General features: G+C 33.8%; 1 protein-coding gene across 1 annotated transcript in view; it reads right to left on the minus strand.

Annotated features, from left to right (window-relative positions):
• Positions 1 to 6846: 6846 nt before the first annotated feature.
• Positions 6847 to 23608, minus strand: part of LOC106673990 (glutamate receptor ionotropic, kainate 2-like) — a 282478-nt gene continuing 265716 nt past the window's right edge. The window contains exons 12-18 of the mRNA XM_024229005.1: positions 18121 to 18378; positions 17861 to 18058; positions 10442 to 10661; positions 10221 to 10385; positions 10013 to 10113; positions 9760 to 9951; positions 6847 to 7716 (exon numbers count right to left, since the gene is read on the minus strand). Of these exons, the coding sequence (XP_024084773.1) occupies positions 7660 to 7716; positions 9760 to 9951; positions 10013 to 10113; positions 10221 to 10385; positions 10442 to 10661; positions 17861 to 18058; positions 18121 to 18378 (1191 nt within the window). The 3' untranslated portion in view covers positions 6847 to 7659. The remainder of the gene's footprint in view (positions 7717 to 9759; positions 9952 to 10012; positions 10114 to 10220; positions 10386 to 10441; positions 10662 to 17860; positions 18059 to 18120; positions 18379 to 23608) is intronic.

Here is a 23608-nt window from a genome sequence, read left to right on the forward strand (position 1 = left end):
CTCAGACGGAATTAATAAGTTACCAACACGTTGGGAGAAATGTATTGAGAGTATGGGAAATTATTTTGATTAAAGAACATTGCTTTAAAGTAACTAGTTTCTTTTTTTTTGTTTAATACCAAAATCCTGCATTATTTTCCGGACAACCCAATAGATCCAAGTCTCGATAGCTCATGTGGTTAGAGCAGCGGCGTATTGAACCGAAGGTCGTAGGTTCGAATCCCGGTCGTGACCCTGACTTTTTTATCTCAACAACCTTAATTAATTGAAATATATTAATTGGTCAAGCGGACCACGAAACTAGTTAATTTATATTAATATTTAATTGTTTATTTGTTTTGTAAACTTGTGCTTAATTATACAAATACTCTATTAATTATACTCAATTTTTTCGAAATTAAAAATTTGTGTCACAGGCGGGTTGCGTGTATAATTAATTGAGTATTTGTATAATTGAACATAAGCTGATAAAATAATAAAAAAGTTAGTATTAATTCGATTAGGTTTCGTGGTCCGATTGACCAAATAAATTCTTTTCAATTAATTAATCTTTTAAGTAAGGTATTGGTTGAGATAAAAAAGTCAGTGTCACGAGCGGGATTCGAACCCACGATCTTCGGCTAAATACGCCGCTGCTGTACCACTTGAGCTCTCGTGATTTCGATCCACTCGGGCACTAACTTCCCATCTCAACCCTAACTTTAGAATTGACTCTCCTTTTTGCCATTTTTCAAATGTCGTGTAATCTATTTGATTCTTGGCGACAAATGAAATTGCCACGGAGAGCTTTAGTGAAGTATACTACATCTTTGCGTACTAAATCAATTATGTTTCACTGTCCGATTGACCAAATGAAGTCTTTTCAATTCAGTTCCTCTTCCATAAACAGGACAATTTAATTATGTGTTTTTTTCTGTTTTTTTTTTACAGATTTAATAGAAATAGCTATCCAGTATAATAAGTTAACAACCACACTAGAAAAACCGTTTATGGCATAATATAATTATTATTAAAAAATGGTGTACCGGTTATTGGTTGAAAAATGGCGAAAAGCAGGGAAAATTCAAAAAGGTGGGGTTGAGATTGGAAGTTGGTGTCTGAGTGGATCGAAGTCAGGATAGCTCAAGTGATAGAGCAGTGGCGTATCTAGCCGAAGGTCGTGAGTTCGAATCCCGCTCGTGACACTAAATTTTTTTATCTCAACTAATACCTTACTTAAAAGATTAGTTATTATTAATCTAGTATCACACCTTTCAATCGTACACAGTCCTGCTAATGTAGTACAATCGTCAATAAAAAGTGTTTCCATATAAAGTCGCAATTTGCTTATAATTGTAATAAAACGGGGAGTCGAAATGAGAAGTTTGTGGCATGGGCGATCGAAGTGACGAACGCTCAAGTAGTAGAGCAGCGGCGTATTTAGCCGGAGGTCGTGGGTTCGAATCCCGCCTTTGACACAAATTTTCCATTTCGAAAAAAATTGCGCATAATTAATTGAGTTCTTGTTAATATTTAATTTAGTTCAGTGTTATTCAAGTCCATAAAGACAAGCCATTCAACACATTCATTTCAATCTATATTCACGCTAATATATACATTCTTTTCGATAAATAACATATGCACAAATATATATATATANTTCTGGTGATGTAAAAAATATAAATAAATTTAACAATCTCCTTTTTTCTGGTAAAGTAAAAAAATTAAATAAATGTAACAATCCCCTTTTTTCTGGTGAAGTAAAAAAAAAAATTAAATGTAACAATCTCCTTTGTTTGCAAACCAAAAATGTTCAAAATCATTATAATAATTGTTCGAACTGACCTCCATTTTGCTGCAACACAGTAGCCTAGTCTATCGTAAAACGATGATCGGACGAAAAAAATACTATTAAACCTTAATCAAATTAATTTGTGAAGAATTTTTTTTTAAATTTTTACATTGTGTTTGAATGTTCTAATAATATTGGTTTTGTTTATTTTCCTTCCAACCTACTAAAACTAATTTGTAACGAATGGTGTGTCGAAAGTGACTCGCCTATTTTTGGTAGGAGACTAACAAAATAAAATGTGCCGAGTCATGTCAGACGCACCAACGATGATTTTCCAATTGTGCACCGAAAATTGACTAAATTTCTTTTATTAACGTATTAATCAAAGGAAATAAGCCTCGAGTCAGATTTAGACGCACCCACGTTGATTTTTCAATGGTGTGTCAAAAAATGACCCCCTGTATATGCACACACACAAAACGATCTCTGTTATATAAAGTTGCTATTTCTTTGCCCACTTAATTTTTTCTATTAAAATGTGCTCTAAAGTGATAATGTACTTACTATACCAGTTTTATTATCGTATCATTTTATCATCGTTATCAATATTTTGAATCAGCTCTTAAAAATTATTTTTTTCTCCAGATATTTTTTATTGCATTGAATAAATGCAGTCGCAGAAAAATCAAGGTGAATATTAAGGCAACAGGTTATGCTAAACGTGCAATACACATTTGTCTTGCGGCACTGTAGCTACGCTTCGCCGTACTTCTGTCGATTGTAAACATCTCACTTTTTATAAAATGATGTAAAGTGAATCTACATACTCACCCTATTTTTACTAATGAAAACATTAAATGCTCCAAAGTGACAATTTATCTACCCAATGGGCTCCGGCGTGGTCTTCCGTTAAAAAGGAGTCCACGCTTGATTCCGTGTGACCTATATTCAACCTGACAGTTTTACCTTTTCCGTTCTAGACTGGTCTCTGCAGTCCTGCGGTGTCTTTTTTAACTCTAAATGATGTGAGTTTTTCGTTCCAGCCTTCATTCATTTTTTATTTAACGAGGGTGGCATCTTGGCTAGTCTATCGATCGATCCCTCTTAGCGGATCAAATATTTTTCGTAAATACGTCCAAAAGCAAAGAAAAGTTGTTGTATTTTTCCCCCAGTAAATTAGGCTTTTAATATACCGTTCCTACAATTAAATTTTCATTCATAAAATCTATTTTTAAACATAAAATGTATTCTTTACATAATTGAAACTAAACATTTCAAAATTAATTTTATCTGCGAAGAAATATTAAACCTGATGCTCGTCCCTTAGTGAAATATTCACAAGATTTTGAAAAATAAAAGTCATAATCTTTTTAATAATTACATAAAACAGTTATCCTGGTGAAACCATATTAAAACTGAAATTTCTTTTTTGAATAAACTGAAAAACGTTACCATTAAAAATAATTTATTTCTAGCTGCCAAGGATAGAAAATAATTAGACGAAATTTTGTACTGTTTATTTTGACATACATTCTTTAATATAATATCCATTCTTTGCATTTGCATAATAACAATTGTAAATATGATTTTTATAACAAATAAAACAACACATTTATAACGTTTGGAATATAAAAAACAACAATTTCAAACAAAACAATTTTCCTTTATGTTTTCAAACAAAATTTTAAAAAATTCTTATATTTTAACATTAAAAATCAGGTAACGTTTACCTTCGTCGATTAGTAAAAATATCCCACTAGATGCTCGCTAACAATTATCGCCTAAATTTTAAGTAATTTTCGTCTAAAAAAAATCTTTAGTATACATTCTTCTTTGGCTTTTTAAAAGCCGTGACAATTTTTTTTGTGAAAACATTTTGAAAACACGCATTTCGAAGTGAATTCTTGACAATTATAGATTTTCACCTTACAAAACCCCACAAAAATTGACCCTTTAAGGGTCGCCTGATGATAAATTTTGTTTATTTACACCAAGTTTAGATAGCAACGCTTTACCTATTCTCGTAATACGGCTCAAATGAATAATTAAAAAAATGTTTTCCCGAGGAAAGCCCGTTATTTGAAAACAATTTTAGGCCTTTGAAAATTTTCTAATTCTAATTTAGTAATAGTTGAATCAGTTTAATTTGTTTAATATTCATGTGGCTTTCTATATTAACATGAAATGACGAATATAATTAAATTATTACACTATAAATAAAATCAGCACACTTTGACAAAAGTGTGCGGTGATTAGTGACCGTTAGTCGATAATTATTCAGAAATCGTGAGATGCGGTCTGGTGTGATGTAGGTTTCAGTAAAACATTTTCTTTATCGTGCCAACGTTTTTATCTTTATTGAGATCAGTTTCAGGGCTCAAAATGGCACTCTCAACACGACACGCAAGAATGGCACACTTAGGCAGAAAACAAACACTTTGAGCCCTGAAGAGGATCTCAATAAAGATCGAAACGTTGGCACGATAAAGAAAATGATTTTCTGAAACCTACATCCACCAGACCGCATCTCACGATATTTGAATAATTATTGACAAAAGTGTATGATTTTTCGTATTTATCCAAACCCTTCAATAAATGAGTCAAATTATGCTGTAATTGAGTACTGAAGTACGTTAAAAAAAATTATTTGCCTTCAAACTTAGGCGAAAAATATTTATAAAATAAGTCAAAAAGAAAATATAATAATTTTAAAATAACAAGCGGTATCCGGTTAAAAATATTTAATTACTTGGTAATCTTATTTTAATTTGTTTTAACACATAATATAGTGAAACGGTCATGATTTACACAATATGTAAAAAAAAAAAAAAAAATAGTTTTTAATATTTATTGACATATTTGCATAGATGCTAATTCTAAGCAATTAAACCAGGCTTTCCTCAGGGGTTTAAAATTTGATTTTTATTTACCCTACAGTTATTTACTAGCTCCCAAATACATTTTTCCTGGGCATTTGTCGCCAGATTCCCGTATGATGGCAGTGCTGTGGATTAATTATACCTCAGGTTCGAAAAAAATTCTCGACTTTTATGCGAGATGTGGACCTATATCGGTTTTAATTCAGCAATAAATCCGGATTATATTATTATATTATTAATCCGCTAATCTCTGGTTTTCTAGTAGGATCGATCTTTTACTAGGCAAGATTGAAAAACTAGGATCGGGGGCTGTATTTAATTTGATTTAGTTTCAATTTTAAATAATTTATTGTTGTTTTTAATCAAAATAATAATCTTATTATCATAGTTATCAGTATCAGTTTTGGAAAATTGTCAACTTTCCCAAGATATTTTGAAATGCGTTGAATTGTCACAGAAAAGAAGAATTGTTGAGGCACTGGCCGATTCTAAACATGCATTACAATTTTGTCGTGCGGTAGTGTAGCTACGATTCGCCGTACTTCTGGCCATTAAAAACATTTCATTTCCTTTTATAAATTTTTCTTTCATAACAGTCTAATATAACAATATTTAATTAGATTAATGATCACCGTTATAATTTAAGGACATTTAATTTTTTTTTACTATAAAACATACATAAGTCGATTAGGTCTCGTGGCCCGATTGACCAAATAAGTTCTTCTGCAAAATATGCAAAAATTACTCAATTAGCACCAAACCCTGCATTTAAGTATTATTGTATTTTATAGAAACGTTCGCTTAAAATTTAAAAAAAAAATAAAAACTTTTATTTAAATTTTTGGTTTTATTTAAAAATATTTTCTTAAATGTAAGTAAATATGAAAATATTTTTGTCATATTTTGTTGTTTGTATATTTTAGGTTTTTATGTATTCTTGCCGATCAGTTTTGTTTCTTACTAGCAAATATTTCAAAATTTTGAACTTTTTAAGATTTTTTTATTTTAAACATAAAAATATTTTAACGCCTTTTGGTCTGAAATTACTTACTTATGTATCCGCCGTCTTTATATGGATATTTTACACTAGCTCCCAAATGCAGCTGTCACGTAATTAACGAGTAATATACAAAAAAAAATGAAAATGATTTTCTCAATGAAAATACAATGTTGATATTCGTTTTTTGCATCCGAAAAACCTTTCAATACGAATTATTGAGAAATTTTCTTGCTCTAGTGCCGTAGATATTTCTTTTTTTTCAGAAAATCACAAAAATTAGAACAACCTTGAAACGATAATGGATTTTATAATGCTATATACCGAACATAATGGCATAAATCTGGCATCAGTAAACAAGCAAGAAGAGAACTAAAAAGCAAAACCTTTTTGCAAATTGCATCCTTTTTTTTCTCACTCATAACGAAAAAAATCTAAACCTTGTTCAACATGCTTGAAAGATGAGTTATTCAGGTTGTAATACTGTTAACCTAAATCAGTTATGTTTTGTAAAGTGTAAAAATGGTCATTAAAGGAAAACAAAATAGCTGATACAGCCCACAAATTTCAATTTCACGGTTTTAAAGGGTGCTTAAAACAAATCCAAATTGATTTATTAAAAAAAACGTTTTTTGCTTTCTTCCCGTTTTTCTTATTTTTTATTTAACTAACCTAATTTAATACCAACTTGTCGATTATTTTCTTATCATGGAGAAGAAAATCGACTGACTGAAATTTTGAAATACATGCGCAAAAAAGGCAGAAAACCGTATTTTAAAATAATTGTTGAATTTTAACCTAATTAAGGTCCTGAACCTGGTATCTACAAGGACGTTTTAAGGATGTTAAAAAAAAATTGGACACCCCTTTCTTCTCGTCCTGGAATTTCTTGTTAAACTGCTGAACGCATTAGCGTCAATTTTTTTATATTCCAATAAAACAAAATAGAGTGCAAATACTCTATAGCATTAATTAGGTCAATAAGTCCACTGATAATCCAAAATGTGATCAATATTTTACTTAACTTCTAGCTTAAAAGTTAAGTAGCCTTTTCGTAAATTTAATTGTGTAAACAATTGTTGCAATGATTTAAAATTTTATGGTCGTTTATCTTGTCAAAAGGAACTAAGTTTATTTAGAATTTTTTGTTGTTGTTTTATGGTATTTATTACTAATACAATGAATAATTTTGAGAATTTAAAGCTATTAATAAAACTATAATCATAATTTTTCAAATGTCTAAGTGATATTGGGCCAGAAAAACACCGCCAGGAAATAATTTTTGGCTTGGATTACGGGATTTTCCCCAGGAAAAATGTATTTTTGGTTATCCAATTCTTTGAAAGTATAACAATTCGAAATTATATTTCCCGTAAATTTATGTTAATTGTAAGTTATATTCGAAATTAATTATCATATTGACAACGGAAATCTGAAACCTCGTTCCATTTATGCGAACATTCAACGAAAACCGGGAAAAACCGAATCCGGCAAAAACAACGTAGAAATTTTATAATTAACAATTGGACATTAATTGATACAACAGCGATATATCAATTGTATTTAATGGCAGTAAAATCCACGATTTACGGTTGTAAATTTGAAAAAAATTAAATTAAAAATTTGTTTTCGGCCAGTTTTAGTCTCGTCATCATAATATAAAAAATAAACAAATAAAAAATACACAACCAAAAAACACCAAAACTGCGTAGATTCACCTGATCGAACTTTTATCAACCACTTCACAAATAACATACGAGTCAGTGAAAACACTTAAGGTTTTTTAAAATTGACGTTTACAGTATAAGCGATTGTTCTACATCACAAATACTTTTTTTTTTTTTAAAGAAAACAGAAATCCTTGTGTATACAACACTTGTTTTATTATTTGCCATAAACCTTTCAGTTTCCTTTTGGTTTTTTTCAGTGCGGAACGGGCGGCGTGTTGTCCCACAATGACGATTGGTCCTCCTGTCGTGTTTGAAATATTTACATCTTTGTGACATGTCCGGTTACATGCTCATGTGCATGGGTTGAGGGAGGTCTAGGGGAATTGCCATGCTGGATCTCTGGAAATCGGTCAGAAAAGTTAATTCGAGCAATGTGGTAAAAATCAATTCTTCGATGTATTTTTATATAAAAAAGTATTATTTTTAAGCTTTAAGTCGTATAACCTTGTTGAATTGTTTTGTTATTTTGTTGCTAAATAGTTAAATTGTTTTTTAATTGTACTAAAAACCTTCGACAATTGTAAAAACAACAATATACAAATAAAAAATACACTGTTGGGAAGTCCACTAGAAAGGCAAATTTTATTAACCCTGAAGAGGACTCTTGTCATGAGATTGAAAACGTTCTGTTATTGCCCTAATTTTCGTGGTCCGCTTGACCAATTAATATCTTTCAATTAATTAAGGTTTTTTAGCTGATATAAAAAGTCAGTGATGTCGAGCGGGATTCGAACCCACGACCTTGAAAAATGGCAAAAAGGTGGAGTTGAGATGAGAAGTTAGTGTCGGAGTGGATCGAAGTCACGATAGCTCAAGTAGTAGAGCAGAGGCGTATCTAACCGAAGATCGTAGGTTCGAATCCCGCTTGTGACACTGACTTTTTATCTCAACTAAAAAACCTTAATTAATTGAACGTTCTGTTAATAAATGTAATTCCATGCTACAGCATATTTGTTGAACATATAATGTAATACAAATAATATAATAACAAAACAGAAAAAAATTTAAATATTATTTAAAAAAATAAATAATACACAAAAGTAATTTTGTAAGAATTTTGAATTGAATTTATATTTAGATCAATTTCTTCTCGTTGCTTACTGATTTATGCAAACTCAAATTTACACATGCACCTTCACACATACGCGAAAACTCTTAAGCTTGTCACTTTCCGTCCACCGGCATTTCTAGGTTTTGTAATTTACATATTTTTCGCCAGAGTACGGTTACTCCCAAAATTGGTCCGTCGACAAGATCTCAGTATGATAAAGCATACTACCGTCAGGGAACTGAATTCTCACCTTATATACGTATTATAGAGGGTGTTCCTCAGGGAAGAATACTTGGCCCATTTCTATTTTCAATATACACTGCAGATCTTGTGAGAGAGGATGTTCTTCAGTTTACAAAGCAAATCCGAGTGGCGGACTCGAAGGGTGTACATTTAAAAAAATATTTTTCGCCAGAGTACGGTTCCTCCTAAAATTAGTCCTTCAGATAAGATCTCAGTATGATATAGCATACTACCGTCAGGGAACTGAATTTTCACATTATATACGTATTATAGAGGGTGTTCCTCAGGGAAGAATACTTGACCCATTTCTATTTTCAATATACACTGCAGATATTCCTGTGAGACAGGATGTTCTTCAGTTTGCAAAGGAAAGCCAAGTAACAGACTTGATCGAAGGGTGAACATTTTAACAAAATATCTATCGACACAGTACGGCTACAAAATTTAACAACTCGTCCAATGTCTAAATGTGTTTTTTTAATAACATTTTTTTAAATTTATTCGCCCCGAGACCAGTCCGGACGTGTTCAAAATGTTTATTTGATATTATGACAAAATTATGACACATATTCAAAATTTATGGTAATAAATTAAAAATCTTTTTAACATTTTTGATAGACGGTTTTTTTCTAGCCTAGATAAAGGTTGTATAAAAATGAATAATTTGTTTTAACCTGATGTTTTTTAAGATCCTTCTTAAAATCGGTCTAGCATAGATCATCATAGATCGCCATATCGCCAAATCTAATGGGATAAAACAAAAACTCAACAAATTATAATTCAGAATTTTAAGAAACTCAAATAAATTATTTATCATTTTGGTCCGCCTGGTTTCGCATTTTAGAATCATATTAACTTTGGACGTGTATGTATTGTATTTTTGGCTGGAAGATACTGCACATTTCTTTAATTTGATCTTGATTGATTAAGAAAAAGTTTAAAAATGTCTGCTAGAAAACAGCGAGACAAGGCGAACCCCGCGTGAATTATTGTCTGTAGATTCTAAGCAAATCTGGATTGTTGCATGAGTGTTGTTTTATATTAGAGGCAGCTCCAATCGTAAGAAAGTGTGTTGCGTACCTCCTTACCTGTGGCTGAGTGTTGTACGGAGGAAGCTGCGGTGGCCCCGGTGCAGGCGGCACGGCCGGAACGTACGTCGGACCATCAGCACACTTCGAACATTGGCGTTTTAAAGCCGGCCTCTGCCGCGAACCACGGCATCTCAATGCGAAGCACAGTTCGTCGGCCATTTCCGAGCAAAGGGATTGCGCTCCTCCTCTCTTGCAGAGAAAAAGAAAAATCAAATTGATTTACTTTCTAAAAATTAATAATATTTATTACCCGCTCGAGCTGAGCGTTTCTCTTCGAATTGTAGCAAAATTCGCAAATTGCGATGACGACTGCTATGGCAAGACCGCATAGAAGAACAACAAAAACTCCACCTTACAACATAGTAAACCCTATAGACTGTTATGCTTGTTAAATCATATAAAATTTTACTTATCTTTTTTTTTTAAATTTTTTTTTCACCTTTTTGAAATTGACTCACCGATATTGTCTACTCCGAGAGCGTTCGCTTTGCTCTCTTTACTCTTATCCTTTCGGACGCAAGTGTCTCCAGGGTTTTTCCACCATTTGTCATACAGCATTTGAATCTCGCCTTTCTCCTGGAGTTCTAAGATAACAAGGGATATCCTGTCCCTCCAAGGCGAACCTGGATTTATCGATCGTAAAAGAACAAGGTAAAGTTTTTGAAAAACATTCACGTACCCATTGGAGTAGCGATTCCGTATCCTTTCGTATCCAAGACGCCGCCTATTTGGGTCAGATTGCAGTCCCTTTGTACGATATAATCTAGCATGGTCGATTCCATGAGAAAAGCGTAATTCCCTTCGAGCACCCTTTTAATACCCTCCTCGTATGTCGAAACGAAAACTTTCTTGTTTTCCATGAATCTCCACATTTTCTTGTACGTTTCAATCATGGAATCCTAAAATTTCAAATATATGTTAAATATCAAACATAAAAAAGTTTAAATAAAATTAAATTCATTAGTTTTCGTGGTCCGCTTGAACAATTAATATCTTTCAATTAATTAAGTTTTTTAGTTGACATAAAAATGTCAGTGTCACGTGTGGGATTCGAACCCACGCCCTTCGGCTTGATACGCCGCTACACTACCTCTTGAGCTATCGTGACTTCGATCCACTCGGACACTAACTTCCCATCTCAACCCCACCTTTTTTTAATTTTCCCTCCTTTTTGCCATTTGGCAAATTAATCTGTTTGATCTCGGCGACAATTGAAATGGCCACGGAGAGCTTTAGTGGAGATATACTTCATATGAACTTATTCAATTCACTAGACTTCGTGGTCCGCTTGACCAATTATTATCTTCCAATTAATTAAGGTTTTTTAGTTGAGATAAAAAAGTCAGTGTCACGAGCTGGATTCGAACCCACGACCTTGAAAATTGGCAAAAAGGAGGGAATATTCAAAAGGTGGGGGTGAGATGGGAAGTAGTGTCCGAGTGGATCGAGGTCACGATAGCTCAAGTGGTAGAGTAGCGGCGTATCTAGCCGAAGGTCTTGGGTTCAAATCCCGCTCGTGACACTGACTTTTTTATCTCAACTAAAAAACCTTAATTAATTGAAAGTTCTGTTAACAAATGAAATTCCATGCTACAGCATATTTATTGAACATATAATGTAATACAAATAATAAAATAACAAAAACATCAAAAAATTTAATTATTATCTAAAAAAATAAATAATTTAAAAAAGTAATTTTGTAAGAATTTTGAATTGAATTTATATTTAGATAAATTTCTTCTCGCGGCTTACTGATTTATATAAACTCAAATTTACACAGGCACGTTCACACATACGCGTAAAGAGTTAAGCTTGTCACTTCTCCGTCCACCGCCAATTCTAGGTTTTGTAATTTACAACAAATTACCGGCAGGCCTCGAGATCACGCACTCCAGGTGTTGACAGTACCGGTCATACCTCGGGCTTATCCGTACAGCCAGAAAGATTAGGCTCCAGGGGCTGTCGACAACAAGGTCATTTCAGCCCCTAAGACATAAAAATTAACAATTAACATAATGTGTGGTGTTTAGTGACCGTTAGTTGATGATTATTTGGAGATCGTGAGATGAGGTCCGGTGTGACGTAGGTTGCAAAAACTTCTTTATCGTGCCAACGTTTCGACCTTTATTGAGATCATCTCCAGAGCCCGCTTGACCAATTAACATCTTTCAATTAATTAAGTTTTTTAGTTGAGATAAAAAAAGTCGATGCCAATGTGACATGTGGTAGAGTAGCGGCGTATCTAGCCGAAGGTCGTGGGTTCGAATCCCGTTCGTGACACTGACTTTTTATCTCAACTAAAAGCTTTAATTAATTGAAACATTAATTGGTCAAGCGGACCACGAAAACTAATGAATTGCATAAAAATTTATGCTATATGTTGTGTTTATATGTTGTGTGTGTACATTCTAATGAGCCCTCATACAGCCAACTTTTTTAACAATATTTTTTTCTATCAGTCTAATTGAAATTAAATCAGTTTATTTTGAAACACAAAATTAAAATATGCTCCATAGCATCTGTAATGGTACAAAATTCTTTAAAATATTAGGAATCTAGTAATGAAAGAAGTGTGAGGTGAAAAATCTTGTTTTCAAAAAAGCAATTTTTGAAGAATGATTTTAAATCTCAGCGCAAAATTTGAATAGTCCTTCAAAATCAGGTGCTGAATGATTACGTATTAAATCACGATCAGCTTGTTGAAGTTCTCTTCAGGAATCGAGGAAAACAGTTAAGTTTGTTAAGGCTTGTCAAAACTAAAATTTTCTATTTGTCCGAAAAATTGTATTTCGATTATTTTGGGCTGTTTAAAAATTACTTTATTTTGACACTATAAAAATATTTTAACCTTCATTCTACGTCGCACGTTCCCCAATTATGTATTTAAATATCTTTCATACAATGCTTTATTATGCAATTTTGACGTACTGATTCGTGACCAGCAGAGCACGGACAAACAAATTTTTAGCAAGATAAAAAGAAAAAAATCTTTCAGTAGATAAAACAATGTCTAAATTTTATGATACAATTAATAATCGAATTAACAACTCTATGATGGGGCGTCGGTAGCCGCAACGGTTTAGGCGTTGACACGGCACTCATCATTGTAAGGTAAAGTTCCCGGGTTCGAATCCAGCGGCCCTGCATTCGAACCCGACATACTTACATATGCGCTTTTTTTTCAAAAGCACCGGCACTCCGAGGGTTGATAATAACCTCTGCTATTGCGAACCCTCATGAAAAAAAATTCAAAAGATTAAGGAATGAATTACAAAAGGAATTATTACTTCTATTAGAAAACGGGTCCCATTCAATGAAAAATAGTAAAACAACCTAACAATAACAAACTGAGAAAAATAATAAGAAAAATTCAGCTTTACAAGGATCAAATCTGGTGGAGTTTGGAAATTTTTAGTGAAACATTGGATATCTAGGGGAAAAATTGCCCCAAGTTTGAACGATTCCAAAAATATATATTTCTCATTAACCATAAAAATGAGTAATTATGTGCTTTAAAGAATATCTAACATGAATCGGAATTATGTTTAATTTTTTGGGTGGGGGAGATCAAAAACAAACACTTTTCTATAAAACTTGAGTTTTCAAAAAAATTGTTATTCACTTGTTTTCTCATTTTTATTACTTTTTATACATATCTAATTTAAAGCAATCTCGTTTATTTGTTTTTATCATAGAGGAAAAAAATTGAGGAACTATATGCATAACAAAAAGTGTTTATTGATTTAATTATTGGTTTTCTCACTTATAATAAAATAAAATTTAAAAATGTGTGGTGATTAGTTAGTGTTAGTCGATGATTATTCGTAGATCGTGAGATGCGGTCTGGTGTGACGTAGGTTTACAAAAACAGTTTCTTTATCGTCCCAACGTTTCGATTTTTATTGAGATCATCTTCAGAGCTCAAAGTGTTGAGAGTGCCCACACGACACACAAGAATGGCACAATTACGCAGAAAACAAATACTTTAAGCTCTGAAGATGATCTCAATAAAGATCGAAACGTTGGCGCGATAAAGAAATTTTTTTTCTTTTTAAAAAGTTTTTCTGAAACCTACATCACACCAGACCGCATGTCACTATTTGTGAATAAAATTTAAAAGTTGTTTACATAGGCCCACAAAAGAGAAATACAGATTTCGAACAGTTTTAGTAGAGAGGATATTGGATAAAATTAGAACTCGAATTTATTTTAAGTACGCTTCAAAGGCCCTAAGTACAACTTTTTAAAGTAAACAAACATTTTTGGAATCGTTTAGCCGGAGGCAATTTTTTTGCTTCGATGCCCTGAAACCATTTTTTTGGTCAATTTGTTTAAGTTAAATGGCCAGATTTTGGAAATGAGGCTCATTATTTTTATTATCGAGGGCGTATGAAAATTCTGTGCGCAAAAGGCAGTGAACAAAACCATTTCATACAAAACCAAGTAGTAAAATAATTTTATCAGGTTTTATTCTCTGACTTTTGCGCAAAGAATTTTCATACGCCCTCGACAATAAAAATAAAGAGCCTCATGTCCAAAATCTGGCCATCTAACTTAAACGAATTGACAAAAAAAAAAAAAAAAAAATGATTTCAGGGCTTATAATTTTTTTAGTTTTTTTATCTATTTAATCGTTTTCCCTTTTTATTTTTCTGTTTATTTATTTGCCTAATGATTTGCCTCCATAGTTTTGTACAAAATGGTTTTATTCTCTGACTTTTGCGCTAAGAATTTTCATACTCCTCATTTCCAAAATCTCGCCTTCTAACGTACACGAATTGACCAAAAAAAAAAAAAAAAAAAAAAAATGGTTTCAGGGCTTGTAATTTTTTAAATTTTGTTTCTATTTAATTGTTTTCCTTATTTATTTTTGTATTTATTTATTTACGTAATGATTTGCCTACTTAGTTTTCTAAGAAATAATTTCATTCACAAACTTACTCGTGAAATTAATTCTGTTTCTATCTATTGTGTTATTTATTCATTGAATTTATTACATGTACATATAGTATATAAATATATGAACAATTAGCTTCAATCCAGGCTAGGGCTTTGTTTTTATTGTAGCTAGGACTCATTTTGGTACGTACTTGGAAGTAAGGGTTTTTAAGAAGCAAAACCCTCTAGACTTCCTCCTAGTCCTCAGCTTTAACCAGGCAAGGCGAGAGGAAGGAGTTAAATTAATTCCCCTTATTGTCTTGATAACAAAATTTTAGTAAATTGACTCGGTCCGGCGGTGTCTCCTAAGGTATGGCCGGGTGGAGGATAGGGGGGACAAAACAAAAAAATCCCTAGTCTTATTTAATAAAATACTCCATAATTTTTATATATTATAACCTTGGATTGCACGCTCAACAAAAGCAGAAGACAATTGTCGAAAAAAAAAATTATATAAATTAGTTTAGATTTGTCTTTTTCCTCGGCCCAGAGGGCTTGTTAGTTCAACGCTCATATTCTTATGTTGAATCGGTTTAGGGTCACTTAAGGAACAGTTCCTCACTGAAGATGGCACATTGCCGAAACAGGTTTGAGTAATTCAACAAAAAAACGAGTGAAGACGGACCCAATAAGTGACCCTATGCCAGTTCAGCATAAGTCGACTCGCAGACCCATCATCATCTCAGAAGCTTTCTAATATTTTCTATCAACTACAATCCCAGAAACCAAAGAACTCAAAACTACAATGTACAAATATTAAAAATATAGGGTGTCCCAAAATTAACGCAAGATTTGAATTTGCCGGCATTTTTGAAACCAGGCCGGAACAATATTTACAAAATAATGAAATTTTGGCGGCCGCAGTTTGAAAATTTTATACAAAATATGGTCAAAATAGTGCTTTAACCTCGTCAACTGTGAAAAGTTTATTTGAAAAATTCAGGGAGACTGGATCAGTTGGAGACGCTAAACACACCGGTCGTCCAAAATCAAGCCGTTCAAATGTCAATATCGAAGGAATGCGTGAGAGTGTTGGTGAAAACCCAGGAACATCAATTCGGTGTCATGGACAAGAATTGATAGAAAAACTTAGTTGAAATATTGTTCCATAATGAAAACACGTTGTTGTATCGTATAATTATTCCGAAATCGTGAGATGCGGTCTGGTGTTATATAGGTTTCAGAAAAACATTTTCTTTATCGTGCCAACGTTTCGATCTTTTATTGAGATCATCTTCAGGGCTCAAAGTGTTTGTCTTCTGTGTAATTGTGCCATNAATATATATATTATCTATATTTAATTGGATTAATTATATTGGCGTAGCTGCGACTGAGTTTACATGTATCTGTTCTGTAATTGATGTTGATATAAACCATTCCTAAAAAATTACGTTTATGATTAGGGGCCTTCACACGTACGCTCAAGAGTCGACGATTGGGCGGGACACTCAAATCTACGCTCAAAAGCGTCAGTGTAAATGCGGTTCAGCGTGGAGGTTTTGATCGCACTCCAATTGAAGGTCGGGAGCGACAAAGTAATTCACAGTTTTACGTGAGGGTTGGAGTGTAATCAAAAGTAGGGTTAGTCGTCAACGCCGAGTTGTTCATTACGTTCTTATACTGTCGATCTGCTTCTGTTCGCTACTGTTCTCAAAAGGTTTCGTAATCTGGATCAAATTACTTGTTTTTATTTTTGTATGGCAGACAGCAGATGTTGGAGTAAGGAAGTTTTATCAAACTTCATTGAATTGTACAGGGAAATGCCATGCCTTGTGGAAAATAAAGTCGAAAGAATATTTGAACAAAAATTTAAAAAATGAAGGATACGATAAGCTTGTGGAATTCTGTAGGCCCATATTTCCCACTGCTTAACTTGTATTGAATCTGCGCTTATCTTTAAGTACTCTTCCTTTAGAACATCGTACAATGCCTTGCAGGTTTCTGGAATAATCACCGAGAGTAAGGAACATGAGATGCCTGTCGTGAACTTGAGGTATATATTAAAGGAAGTTTTGGTATAACTGTGTTTAATAGATGTGTCATAATTATGTCTGCAAGTATCGGGCCTAGGTTGCTACCCATGGCTATACCAAAGTTGTTTGTAAAAGTGATTGTCGTATGTAAAATATCCTTTAACACAGCAGTGTCGGATCATTGTTACGAACGTGTTCTTTGATAGAGATGTGTGTGGTGTTATGTTGGGCCATTTATCTTTAATAATGTTCAGTGTTGTGTCTATTGGTATGTTGGTGAACCATGATGAAACATATCGGGATATGAGAGAGTAGTGTGAGGGGATGTGGATATTATTAATTTTGTTAATGAAATGAAATGAATCATTTACATTATATGCGTTATCTGTGATGTTATTGAGTATGTTGGTTAAGTATTTTGTCATGTTATATGTGGGGGAGTTTACAAATGAAATTATGGGTCTTAGAGGGTGTTCTGGTTTAAGTGTTTTTACAGATCCATATAGTTTCGGGGGTGTTGTTTTGTAGGTGTATATGTCAATTTCTTTTCGTTTAAGTGTTTCCTGGAGAATTTTGTTTGTCTGTTTAATGAGAGAAGGAGTAGGGTCTGATTTGATTATGCTGTATGTGTTTATGCCTGTGATAATTTTGTTAATTTTTTCCCTGTACTCTTTTTTTGCTGATTGCTACTGTTTGTTTTGTCTTATCAGCAGAAAGAATGAGTATGACAGGATTATTTTTTGGGAAAATTTTTGGTTTTGGTATATGTTTGTTCAGATAGGTTGTGTTGATTTGTAGTGAGGTGTTGTAAGTGATTTGTTATTTTGTTAAATTATTTTGATCGTTTTGTCTTTTTCTACCTCTGTTTTTGTGGATTTTTGGATTGCATAGTCTTCGTAATTAATTTAAGGCCCTGAAGATGATCTCAATAAAGACCGAAACGTTGGCACGATAAAGAAAATGTTTTTCTGAAACCTACATCACACCTGCATATCACGATTTTGGAATAATTATCGATTAACGGTCACTAATAATCATCACACGTTGTATCGTATAACGCTCCATTTGTCCTAACCCTAAACTCTCACCTGTCAAATTGTTCTTTTTTCAGGGTTGCAGACAATTTACTGCAAAAGTGGCGGCAAATTCAAATCTGACGTCAATTTTGAGACACTTTTTATATTTACCCTGAAAAACGTCATTGTTGATCCACTGTCAAGCGTTCCGTAGGCGATCTCAGTCTGTCCAGCGAGGTCTTCCGCGTTTTCTATGGGCGTTATCATCCTCTCCACGGTCAAAAAGGCCGCGAGGTTCGCCGTGTACGAGCTAATTATGATCAGTGTGAAAAACCACCATATGCCTCCGACGATCCTTGTAGAGGTGGCCTAGTAAAAATATGAAAAATATTGAAAAAAATGTTTAAGAATTGGTATTGTTGTTAATCTACCTTGGGATTCAAGTCGGATCCTTGCTGCATGAGAGTGCCGATCGTGAACCAAAAAGAATTGGCTAGAGAGAACTGGTTTTCTATGAGATCGTTGTCTACATCGCACGGATGCGGGTTTTGCCATTCATAAGGAGAAAACCTAGCCACGATGAACATCGTGATTGAAACGAGTATGTACGCCGCGAGTACATACAGCCAGATATCGACTGCGAGTGGGTTCATGAATGAAAACAGCCTCGTTTCCTGGCTCGTCGGAACCTGGTGAATAACACAAAAACCCCTTTAAAATATTCAGACAAAAAAAGCCAGAAACATCCTCCGTTTTATGCTTTTAAAAGTTGCCAAGACATCGTGGGCAAATTCGAAAATTAATTGCTAAAAAGGGCCGCAGTGTTGTAATGCTACATCGGTTAACAAAGTTTTTACCATCCACTTTTCGACTTGTTCAATATTTAATTGCAGTAACAGGCCGTTTAAGTACGATGCAAAAGGGGGTTCATTTAAAGTCATAACCTTTTCCCATTTGGACAAGTAATTAGTGTCGAAAGTCGCTAAATTCGCCACTCTAAATGCAAAGGGCTAGACCCTTGATAACCGGAATCGGCTCTTATTTCAAAACATCTCTTACCACTGAAGACAAACGGTGCCGATCCGATTTCAACGAGGAGCATCAAATCCCTTTGAAAACTGAGACGTCGGCCGCCAATTAATTAACCCGATTAAGTTCACAATCCCTCCCACTTCTAATTGCATAATTAAACGTTCGATCACCCGGCTGACTTGTTGCTGTTTAGTCTCGATGTAGCAGAAATGAATTTTTTTTTCTTTCGAGCATCTCTGAGAGACAACCGACATAACAATAAAAAATCCTTTACAATTAGATAAAATCAAATAAATCCTTTGTTTTTATAAGCAGAGCAAAAATCGTACTCACATTTAATACTAAATTTTCTTAAGTAAAAGCTCAATTTTTAAATATATTTCAATTTTTGAAATCAAGTCTTACTGAAAAAAAATAGGGAAAATTATGAGTAAAAGATATTTTAGAGCCATTATATATAGTTGTCTATTGAAAAAATTACTTCTTTCAATTAATTAATCTTTTTGTGTAAGGTTTTTGGTTGAAATGAAAAAGTTACTGTCACGAGCGGGATTCGAAGCCACGACCTTCGGTTCAATACGACGGTGCTCTAACCACTTGAGCTATCGTGACACCAACTCCCCATCTCGAAAGGTTGTAAGTTGAGGGGAGTTGGTGTCCGATTGGGTCGAAGTCACAAAAAAAAAACTAACATGATTTTCCTTGTTAGATTGCAATTTTGGCGCAAACATACCGCCCACCAGAATAGTTTTAATATAACAAAGTGGCAACGATTTGGATTGTTAAAGGATTAGGAAGGATTAGGAAATGTCCTTGGGAACACTTACAGGGTGGCTTTGGAGTGGTCATCTCAGTGCTGCTATAAAGAGAAATTGCCACCTTGGTAGTTACCCTAAAATAGTTTTACCCTCGAATAATTTTCAGAAGGCGCAAATAAAGTAGCGACGGTCAGAAATGTCCTGGCGAAAAGTACTGGGTGGCTTAATAATGGCTAATTTGGCTTCGATAAAACATTTTAAAATTCAAGACTTTAGCGGAGACATACCGCCCACCAAATTGTTCTATTCTTGGATATTGATGAAGAGGCTATAATAAAGTGGCAACGGTTAAATGTCCTGGTGACACTTAAAGAGTGGCTTTGGATTGGCCATCTCCCTTCTTGTATAAAGAGAAATTGCCACCTTGGCGCAAACATACTGCTCAATAAATTAGTTTTATCCTCGGATGATTTTCAGGAGGCGCAAATAAAGTAGTGACCGTTAGAAATGTCCTGGCGAGAAGTACTGGGTGGCTTAATAATGGCTAATTTGGTTTCGATAAAACATTTTAAAATTCAAGATTTTAGCGGAGACATACCGCCCACCAAATGGTTTTATTCTTGGATATTGATCAGGAGGCTATAATAAAGTGGCAACGGTTAAATGTGCTGGTGACACTTACAGGGTGGCTTTGGAGTGGTCATCTCAGTGCTTGAATAAAGAGAAATTGACACCTTGGCGCAAACATTCAGCTCACTAATTTAGTTTTATCCTGGGATAATTTTTCAGGAGGCGCAAATAAAGTAGCGACGGTTAGAAATGTCCTGGCGAAAAGTACTTGGTGGCTTAATAGGCTTCGATAAAACATTTTCAAATTCAAGACTTTAGCGGAGACATACCGCCCATCAAATGATTTTGTTCTTGCATATTGATCAGAAGGCTATAATGAAGTGGCAAAAGTTAAACGTCCTGGTGACACGTACTGGATGGATTAGGAGTCAACTCAGTCCTTGCATAAAAATTGCTAGTTTTGCGCAAACATACCGCCCACCAAAATTGTTTTTCCTCGGATAATGGTCACGAGCTGATAGTAAAATCAGTTAAGAAATATCCTTGTAACATAGATGACTTAGGTCCATCTCAGTGCTGGCGACTATTAGCTTCGTTGAAATATTTTAAATTTATGCGAATTTGACGCATTATATCCGATGAAGGTAAAAACACTAAATCATGTTTTTATGAGGTTGTGTTTAATTACATTTACATTAAGTGTGTACTTTAAAATCACATTTTACCATATAATATTACCTTGCTTTATCATGAAAATATGAACCATATCATACTTGGCCTCATAAATTTAATATTTTTGCATTTCATAAAATTTTTAATAAGATTTTCTGACTCATAAAAATACCACAAGATATTTTTATTTTTCCCTTTGTCAATTAACTGTTTATCAAAGAGTAATTACTTAAATTTTAATGCCTAACTCGTTTTTGATGCATAAATCATAATCAATTCACTAGCTTTCGTGGTCCGCTTGACCAATTAATATCTTTCAATTAATTAAGGTTTTTAGTTGAGATAAAAAAGTCAGTGTTTGACGAGAATATATTTGAAAAATGGCAGAAAGGAGGTAAAATTCAAAAGGTGGAGTTGAGATGGGAAGTTAGTGTCCGAGTGGATTGAGGTCACGATATCTCAAGTGGTAGAGTAGCGGCGTATCTAGCCGAAGGTCGTGGGTTCGAATCACGCTCTTGACACTGACTTTTCTATCTCAACCAAAAACCTTAACTAATTGAAATAAATCATAATTTTTTTTATTTATCCAGATATGTCTCTAAGTCTCATTCCATAATAATTTATAATATCAGCAGGGGTTTTGTTTTTTTGCAATGAAAACAATATCATCCCCGTATAATAAAAAGGTTTTTGTTTATTACTATTATTTCATTTTGTTTAAAGCATTTTGATATATTTTGCTTTCCGCCCTTAGTTTATGTCCATTGGGCATATTAGTGTACTTTTTTATGGGTATGCATTGTAGGATGATAAAGAGAAATTTAGTGCTTGGTTCAAACTGTTAGTGAAAGGAAGAAATAATGCTAATTGTGAGATCAATCTTCGGAGGACTGATACGGAATCCATCTCCGCCTCGGCGTACATCAAGCAGTCGAAGCCGTGCCCATTAAAACGCGTTTCCACCCCTTGGGCCGGGGTCCTCGACTAACTTAGGGGGTGTGATAAGGTGAGAGATTCTCCCGGGTATTAGGAGGAGAAGTTTATTGGCCCCTTCGATCCAGATATGCAATGATCCCGGAGTTTGCGAAAGTCGTGATGACTTTTTGATGCCCACCACTATAAATTCCGCACAACTGATGCACATTCTTGGCCGACTCGTGGCCATTCCTTGCCTCACGGTTTCATAAGACGCGTACATTCCTTAAACGGTTCGAGAGGATTATTCATATTTTCATGGTATTGTATACTCAATTTTTAAAATTTTTGGTCGTATCAAAAGCATAATCGCCCAGGGGTTTTATTTAATGACCCGATTCTCAAAAATTTTCTTACCTAAAAACTTCACCTCGGTTTTATAAACGTTAAAAGGTTTAAAAGGAAAAATGGACTTACTGCTTTTAATAAAAAACCACTAAGAGACCAGAATCTCCTCCTTCCTTAATTCTATAAAATTACCTCGACAAACATAACGACCCCGATGAACCCTACTCATTCTTTTCTTCTCTCAGAACACCACATGAATTAAAAAAAAAAGATGTTTTGTATAATTTCACACGTAAGTTATATACAGGGTGCCCTTTTTAAATGGCCCGGCTGAATATGTCTTGCACCAATGACGCTATAAAAAAACAAAAACAAAAACCTGTTTAATTCCACTAGTTTTCGTGGTCCGTTTGACCAATTAATATCTTTCAATTAATTAAGGTTTTTAGATGAAATAAAAAAAGTCAGTGCCCCAAGCGGGATTCGAACCCACGATCTTCGGCTAGATACGTCGCTACTCTACCACTTGAGCTATAAACACTTTTCTATAAAACTTGTGTTTTGAAAAAAATTGTTGTTCACTTGTTTTCTCATTTTTATTACTTTTTTATACATATCTAATTTAAAGCGATCTCGTTTATTTGTTTTTATCATAGAGGAAAAAATTGATGAACTACATGCATAACAAAGGAAAAGAAGTGTTTATAGATTTAATTATTGGTTTTCTCACTTATAATAAAATAAAATTTAAAAATGTGTGGTGATTAGTGACAGTTAGTCGATGATTATTAGAGCAATGGTAATTTGGAAAATTATTTCTCCAAAGGCCAAGCCACATGGACACAGAAATCGCTTGACGATTTTTTGAAGAACGTTAATAATAATTCATTAGTTTTTGTGGTCTGCTTGACCAATTAATATCTTTTAATTAATTAAGGTTTTTAGTTGAGATAAAAAAGTCAGTGTCACGAGCGGGATTCGAACCCACGACCTTCGGCTAGATACGCCGCTGCTCTACCACTTGAGCTATCGTGACCTCGATCCACTCGGACACTAATTTCCCATCTCAACCCGCCTTTTGAATTTTTCCTCCTTTTTTCCATTTTTCAAATGTCGTGTAATGTATTTGATTCTCAAACGCGTTTAATATGTCTCAAATTTTATATTTTTTGTAGAAAAATTATACAGCGTACCTCAGACCCAGTTCAAGTAAAAAACTTCAAATACGACCTCATACATCCGGACACTTCATTTTAAACGACTTTTACGCCCAAAACAATGGTACAATCGAATTTTAAATTGATCCAAAAATGACAAAGTTATGGTTACAAGTTTGAAAAAAAAGATCATTGGTTGGGGCTATCAGGAAATAGATATTTTGCATTGTATAAATTCACTTTTTTCCACATGCTACATGAATTTGTTAAATGTAAACGTTTCTAATAAAGATCGAAACGTTGGCACGATAAAGAAAATGTTTTTCTGAAACCTACATCACACCAGACCGCATCTCACGATTTCTGAATAATTATCGATTAACAGTCACTAATCACCACACATATACATATAATGTTTATACTTAATTTATACATATGTACATATGAGTTATTTAAATTTTGTTATC

This window comes from Cimex lectularius, unplaced genomic scaffold, assembly GCF_000648675.2.
Source record: "Cimex lectularius strain Harlan isolate CLEC.00 unplaced genomic scaffold, Clec_2.1 scaffold231, whole genome shotgun sequence".
Lineage (NCBI taxonomy): Eukaryota > Metazoa > Arthropoda > Insecta > Hemiptera > Cimicidae > Cimex > Cimex lectularius.